The sequence below is a fragment of the Salvelinus sp. IW2-2015 genome, unplaced genomic scaffold (genome assembly GCF_002910315.2).
Source record: "Salvelinus sp. IW2-2015 unplaced genomic scaffold, ASM291031v2 Un_scaffold2634, whole genome shotgun sequence".
NCBI classification, from domain to species: Eukaryota; Metazoa; Chordata; class Actinopteri; order Salmoniformes; family Salmonidae; genus Salvelinus; species Salvelinus sp. IW2-2015.
Genome location: NW_019943942.1, coordinates 15,403 through 23,284, shown reverse-complemented (window position 1 = coordinate 23,284; position 7,882 = coordinate 15,403). Strand labels below are relative to the sequence as shown.

Here is a 7,882-nt window from a genome sequence, read left to right as displayed (position 1 = left end):
TTAATTACCTGGTTGCGTTCGGACATGAGGAAGTCTATCCTAGCTCCAGGTAGGCCCAGCTCCAAGTAGGTCTTCACCAGACGCAGGTCAGCACTGTTACCTGGAAGACACAGAATGAAAGAACACCCAAGATATTTCACATTAGACCTGGATTCAAATACTGTTTKAAATMTTTCAAATACTATGAGCGATGCATTAACCTGTCTGGAACACCACTACTGGGGCTTTCCTATYKGTTCCATTGCCAAGTCAAGCTTGATCAAGCCCAGGTAAAGGATTTGAAATTATTTCAATAGTATCTGAACCCAGATCGGTTTTCAATATATCGGACCACAAACATGTCCTGTGCCAAAAGAACTGAAGCAGATAACAAGATGGGTTGATTATCTGACTAAATGGATAAAGTGTAGTTACCATCGAGGCCGTGGACACAGACGATGAGGTGGATGCCCTCGTCACAGTTGTCATCCTCCTCCAGGCTAAAGTAAGGAACACTGGAGGCCAGGTCTCCCACCTCACTGTACAGGAACCCTGGTAGTCTCAGCTGCTTCAACTCCTCTTTGGCCGCAACAAAACTACACCACCAGGATAAGGAAGACATYTTTATTATTTRCCTGGCCAKTAATGTTGATTAATAATATAAGCTATTRTGATAATCATAATAATACTACTACTGTACACTGAGCATATACACTGAGTGTACAAAACATTAAGAACACCTGCTCTTTCYATGACACAGACTGACCRGGTGAATCCAKGTAAAAGCTATGATCCCTTATTGATGTCACTTGTTAAATCCACTTCAATCAGTGTAGATGAAGTGGAGGAKACAGGTTAAAGAAGGATTTKTAAGCCTTAAGACAATTGAGACATGGATTRTGTATGTGTGTCATTCAGAGGTTGAATGGACAAGACAAAAGATTGAAGTGCCTCTGAACAGGRTATGGTAGTAGGTTCCAGGCGCACCGGTTTGTGTGAAGAACTGAGGACAAAAGGGGGGGTGCAATGCAATATTAGGAAGATGTTCCTAATGTTTTGTACACTCAGTGTATGTGCCATATAGCAAATGCTTTAATCCAAATTGACTTACAGTCATGCATGCATACATTTTACATATGGGTGGTCCCAACAGGAATCGAACCTACAACCCTTGGCGTTGCAAGTGCCATTATCTACAGACTGAGCCACAAACAACCACATTAATGTGCAAATGGTGCATCGTCCCTGTCAAATCAACCTAATACAGTGAAGTTAAAGGAGCAACATTTCCCTAGCTAACGCTTAAGACAGAACCATCAAAGAAGCAGAAATKAAATGATGGAACTGTGGACTGTAGGACATGAGGTGACTAGACTGTGGACTGTAGGACATGAGGTGACTAGACTGTTGACTGTAGGACATGAGTGACAAGGACTGTGGACTGTAGGACATGAGGTGATAGACTGTGGACTGTAGGACATGAGTGACTAGACTGTGGACTGTAGGACATGAGAGTGACTAGACTGTGGACTGTAGGACATGAGATGACTGACTGTGGACTGTAGACATGGTGACTAGACTGTGACTGTAGGACATGAGGTGACTAGACTGTGGACTGTAGGACATGAGATGACTAGACTGTGGACTGTAGGACATGAGATGACTAGACTGTGGACTGTAGGACATGAGGTGACTAGACTGTGGACTGTAGGACATAGGTACTAGACTGTGGACTGTAGGACATGAGGATGACTAGACGTGACTGTAGGACATGAGTGACTAGACTGTGGACTGTAGGACATGAGGTGACTAGATGTGGACTGTAGGACATGAGATGACTAGACTGTGGACTGTAGGACATGAGGTGACTAGACTGTGGACTGTAGGACATGAGGTGACTAGACTGTGGACTGTAGGACATGAGATGACTAGACTGTGGACTGTAGGACATGAGATGACTAGACTGTGGACTGTAGGACATGAGGTGACTAGACTGTGGACTGTAGGACATGAGATGACTAGACTGTGGACTGTAGGACATGAGGTGACTAGACTGTGGACTGTAGGACATGAGGTGACTAGACTGTGACTGTAGGACATGAGGTGACTAGACTGGGACTGTAGGACATGAGATGACTAGACTGTGGACTGTAGGACATGAGTGGACTAGACTGTGGACTGTAGGACATGAGGTGACTAGACTGTGGACTGTAGGACATGAGATGACTAGACTGTGGACGTAGGACATGAGGTGACTAGACTGTGGACTGTAGGACATGAGGTGACTAGACTGTGGACTGTAGGACATGAGATGACTAGACTGTGGACTGTAGGACATGAGATGACTAGACTGTGGACTGTAGGACATGAGGTGACTAGACTGTGGACTGTAGGACATGAGATGACTAGACTGTGGACTGTAGGACATGAGGTGACTAGACTGTAGACTGTAGGACATGAGGTGACTAGACTGTGGACTGTAGGACATGAGATGACTAGACTGTGGACTGTAGGACATGAGATGACTAAACTGTGGACTGTAGGACATGAGATGACTAGACTGTGGACTGTAGGACATGAGATGACTAGACTGTGGACTGTAGGACATGAGGTGACTAGACTGTGGACTGTAGACATGAGGTGACTAGACTGTGGACTGTAGGACATGAGATGACTAGACTGTGGACTGTAGGACATGAGGTGACTAGACTGTGGACTGTAGGACATGAGATGACTAGATGTGGACTGTAGACATGAGGTGACTAGACTGTGGACTGTAGGACATGAGGTGACTAGACTGTGGACTGTAGGACATGAGGTGACTAGACTGTGGACTGTAGGACATGAGATGACTAGACTGTGGACTGTAGGACATGAATGGACTAGACTGTGGACTGTAGGACATGAGTGACTAGACTGTGGACTGTAGGACATGAGGTGACTAGACTGTGGACTGTAGGACATGAGGTGACTAGACTGTGGACTGTAGGACATGAGGTGACTAGACTGTGGACTGTAGGACATGAGGTGACTAGACTGTGGACTGTAGGACATGAGGTGACTAGACTGTGGACTGTAGGACATGAGGTGACTAGACTGTGGACTGTAGGACATGAGATGACTAGACTGTGGACTGTAGGACATGAGATGTGACTAGACTGTGGACTCACGCTTTCATCTGTGGTGTGGGGGCGCTGTCATACCAGCGCAGGCTGTTGGAGGTGAGGGAGGTGGAGGGGGTAGGGACTAGAGGTCTCCCCTGGGAAGAGCCCACTGAGCTGGGGGCCAGGGGGGAGCGGACAGGGGCACCATAGCCTGGAGGAAGACCCCTGGGCTCCTGAACATGGTCCAGTCCCAACTGTTCAAACAACAGACTCCTCCCTACTGCCCCTCCATCCCCTTCATCCTCCTCCTCCTCGTCAACGACACCGTTCACGAACGCCAAGCCGTCTCCTTCCTCGTAGAAGCCGTTCTCTATCATCTCGTTGTCCTCTTCCTCGTCTTCCTCTACAGGCGGCCCCGGCCCCGCTCCAGACAGTATCCCCAGGGTGATAGCTGACGTCTCTACAGGGCTGATCTCTGAGACGTCTGTGCTGGAGCGCGAGCCAAAGTAGTTTTCTACCAGTCCCTTCTTGACCAGGTCACTGCTGCTGGTGGTGGAGTTAGAGGAGGGGTAGGAGGCTGTCTGGGGCTCACTACGGGGGGCACCTGGACCCCCTACGGCCCCCTCAGAGAAACCTGTTAACAACCTGGGATCAGTGTTAAGTGTTGACTCAGAGGTTGAGGAAAAAGTCCTAGGAGGCAGATATTGAGAAGCAGAACCCCCACTAGCAGTGGTGTTGAGGCCCATCCCAGCATCGGGGTGCGTTTGGCTGGGTACAGAGCAGCGTGTTGGGACAGATAGTGGTGGTTCTCCATAGAACACCAGGCTCTGTTGCTCCTGTACCAGAACACTGGACTTCCTCATTCCCCCTGGGCCTGGTGGCCCCTCGGCCTCCCCTCCTCCTACACTGCTGGAGCCCCTGGACACAGACGTACCCCCCTCCCCCTCGTCATCCGAGGGCAGCGAGTTGATGGAGGTGAGGGAAGACTGGACGCCGCTGACCGCGCTGACTGTGCTCTCCGGGTTGAGGCCCTCTCCAGCCCCCATGCTGCCCTTATGGACAGAGGTGGGCTGGACGGGCCGGGGAGCAGGGCTGAGTAGGGGCCGTTCGGCCTGCTGGGGGCCCAACTCAGTCTCAGGGGCCCCAGCCAGCCCTCCGGCCCCACCCTGGGTAGCCAGCTGGATGGCGAAGGAGCTGGGCTCGCTCTCGATACCAGAGTCGGAGAGGCGGGAGGAGGCACTGGGGACTGCAGCACCTCCGTCTGGTGGCAGCCTGATACAATCACCTTTCACCTGCTGTAGAAGCACCAGGCCTGGCCTCTGACTAACCTCTGTCATTACCTCTCTACCYCCAGGCCTGTCAGACACCTCAGACCTCCAGTCTCTCAGAGCAAGGTGTTTAGAGTCGGACATACACAGGTCTGTCTGGGTGATTTCTGGGATATCTCTTTTGGAGGTCCCATCCCCATCGTGCGACAGGGCAGGAGAACTGTCACTGTGTCTCCTTGGTACGGGTCCTTGTCACTGGGTTGGACCTCAATGTGCCTGAGTCCAGTGGCGTACAACCAGGCGTGTAGTGATCGGGCAGCTGCTGGCTGCAGTGGTCAACGGCAGCATATTTGTGAATTACTTGGTTATTATCTGTGGTGGCTAATCGGCTACAGCTCCAGGACCAGCCTGGGCCGGCTTGTTCTGTGTGTCCAAGCTCACTAAGGCTGTGAAGTAACCTTTCTGGCTAGCCACGCCACTAGCTACTAGGACGTCATCCTCAAGGAGAGAGTCAAAATTAAGAACAGCATTTGCCTGTCCAGCGGCGGTGGTGGTGGGTAGCACCAGGCTCAGGAAAATATTTGGAATCCTAGTCCTTAGGTCAGTGTTGGAGTCTCCCCCAGCACCCCCAGCAAGGCATCCCTCTCCCCCTGCTCCCTCTCCTCCTCTGCTGCTTCAGGCCAGCCTCTCCCTGTCCCTGGGCCTCTCTGTCCTGGTCAGTTTCTCCATGTGTTAGCTGTGAAGGGTTAGCCGAGTTAGCGGCCTTCCCCAGGTTCTTATAGGCCACCAGAACCACAGAGTCCTTGGATCCCTGTCTGATGAGCTTCTTGGCGTTCTCCCTCTCCGTCTTGGCGTTCTTCTTCAGTTTCACCGATTGCCTTTAAAACAAAGAAAGTATGTGTTTTACTTTTAAAGGAGTTTTATCACAAACCCAACGTGCTTCAGATGAACTGATAAAACATCATGGTTCCCACTCATTCAAGGAAGCATTGTCAAGGATTTGTCAGTGCCATATTTACCAAGACATATAGACTGACAGTACTCACTGGGGAGAACACACAAATAACTATCACCTGAACGTCTAGCGTAGTAACTGCACCTGACGTCTAGCGTAGTAACTACACCTGAACGTCTAGCGTAGCAACTATCACCTGAACGTCTAGCGTAGTAACTATCACCTGACGTCTAGCGTAGTAATATCACCTGAACGTCTAGCGTAGTAACTATCACCTGAACGTCTAGCGTAGTAACTATCACCTGAACGTCTACGACTATACTGAGTCTAGCGTAGTAACTATCACCTCGTCTAGCGTAGTAACTATCACCTAACGTCAGCGTAGTAACTACACCTGAACGTCTAGCGTGAATTCACAACGTCTGCGTAGTAACATCACCTGAACGTCTAGCGTAGAACTATCACCGAACGTCTAGCGTAGCAACTCACCTGAACGTCTAGCGTAGTAACTATCACCTGAACGTCTTGCGTAGTAACTATCACCTGAACGTCTAGGCGTAGTAACTATCACCTGAACGTCTAGCGTAGTAACTATCACCTGAACGTCTACATAGTAACTTCACCTGAACGTCTGGCGTAGTAACTGTCACCGAACGTCTAGCGTAGTAACTATCACCTGAACGTCTAGCGTAGCAACTATCACCTGAACGTCTAGCGTAGCAACTATCACCTGAACGTCTAGCGTAGCAACTATCACCTGAACGTCTAGCGTAGCAACTATCACCTGAACGTCTAGCGTCGAACTATCACCTGAACGTCTAGCGTAGTAACTATCACCTGAACGTCTAGCGTAGTAAACATATCACCTGAACGTTAGCGTAGTAACTTCACCTGAACGTCTAGCGTAGTAAACTATCACCTGAACGTCTAGCGTAGAACTATCACCTGAACGTCTAGCGTACAACTATCACCTGAACGTCTAGCGTAGCAACTATCACCTGAACGTCTAGCGTAGCAACTATCACCTGAACGTCTAGCGTAGGAACTATCACCTGAACGTCTAGCGTAGTAACTATCACCTGAACGTCTAGCGTAGAACTATCACCTGAACGTCTAGCGTAGTAACTATCACCTGAACGTCTAGCGTAGTAACTATCACCTGAACGTTAGCGTAGTAACTATCACCTGAACGTCTAGCGTAGTAACTATCACCTGAACGTCTAGCGTAGTAACTATCACTAACGTTGCGTAGTAACTATCACCTGCACGTCTGGCGTAGTAACTATCACCTGGCACGTCTAGCGTAGTAACTATCACCTGAACGTCTAGCGTAGTAACTATCACCTGAACGTCTAGCGTAGTAACTATCACCTGAACGTCTAGCGTAGTAACTATCACCTGAACGTCTGCGTAGTAACTATCACCTACGTCTGCGTAGTAACTATCACCTGCACGTCTAGCGTAGTAACTATCACCTGAACGTCTGGCGTAGTAACTATCACCTGAACGTCTAGCGTAGTAACTACACCTGAACGTCTAGCGTAGTAACTACACCTGAACGTTGGCGTAGTAACATCACCTGAACGTCTAGCGTAGTAACTATCACCTGAACGTCTGGCGTAGTAACTATGATAGTAACTATGATAGTAACTATTCCTATGAATAACAACAACACACCTTTGACTTGGGCAGGTCTGGGCAGTCATCGGGCCAGGTTGTGTCCATCATGGTTGGGGGCCGAGGCTCCAGGATGGGGCTGGGGAAGGATGCTGCGGCAGCTGCAGTGGAAGAGGAAGAGCTGGCCTTAGAGTTACCGGAGGACGTGGAGCCACTCCGGGGATTATGTATGCCCAGCCACGGCCCGTCCCGATCTGAAGCAGGGAAACCAGAGTATGGAGAAAATCTCAATGACCAAGTAGATTTACATACACCCATTACATTAGGTGAAATGGTGATGCCATAGTAAACTGAATCAACAGACAGAATATATAAGAGATGATACACAACAGACTAATATATTCATAGAGAAAGACAAAGAAACACTTCCATGTTGCCACTTTCCAGTCTCACTTCAAATGTTCAAGGCACTTAGATGAACAAGTTACTGATTGTAGGAATCATATTTAAAAGTGCAAGTGTGAATGTGATTTTCCCTGATTAATCACAAATTCCTGCTTTTATGACATAACCCTTACATACATCATAACCTAGACCGAAAACAATATTACTTTCCTGACTTTCTAAATTGAAGTGATCACATCCCTGCTTTAAATAGCTGTCTCTCTAACGGTCTGCCATGTTACTCATAGAAATATAGAAACAGAATCTATTTCATTCTATTTCATTGCGTCGCTGACCTTCCGTGATAGAGTCCAGGTATCTGTCCTCGAAGATGATTGGCAGGGAGCTGACGTCCCCGTCAGGTCGGCACATGCAACAGGAAGTGTGGTAGAGACAGGAAGTAGGAGGAACTCTTGATGGCTGTGGTCATCTGCTGGTGGCTGTGAGCACTGACGTGAGGAGGGGAGAGAGAGAGAAGACGTGAGAGGAGAGAGAGAAGAGAGGAGAGAGAGAGA

General features: G+C 49.0%; 1 protein-coding gene across 1 annotated transcript in view; it reads right to left on the bottom strand.

The window, feature by feature from the left end:
* fam135a (family with sequence similarity 135 member A) overlaps positions 1-7,882 on the bottom strand; it is a gene marked incomplete at its 5' end in the record, with an annotated part of 40,305 nt that overhangs the window by 19,552 nt on the left and 12,871 nt on the right. Inside the window, 9 exon segments of the mRNA XM_070440532.1 lie at positions 6-100; positions 415-575; positions 3,150-4,558; positions 4,561-4,686; positions 4,965-5,229; positions 6,982-7,177; positions 7,664-7,729; positions 7,732-7,752; positions 7,755-7,816. Coding sequence (XP_070296633.1) covers positions 6-100; positions 415-575; positions 3,150-4,558; positions 4,561-4,686; positions 4,965-5,229; positions 6,982-7,177; positions 7,664-7,729; positions 7,732-7,752; positions 7,755-7,816 — 2,401 coding nt within the window.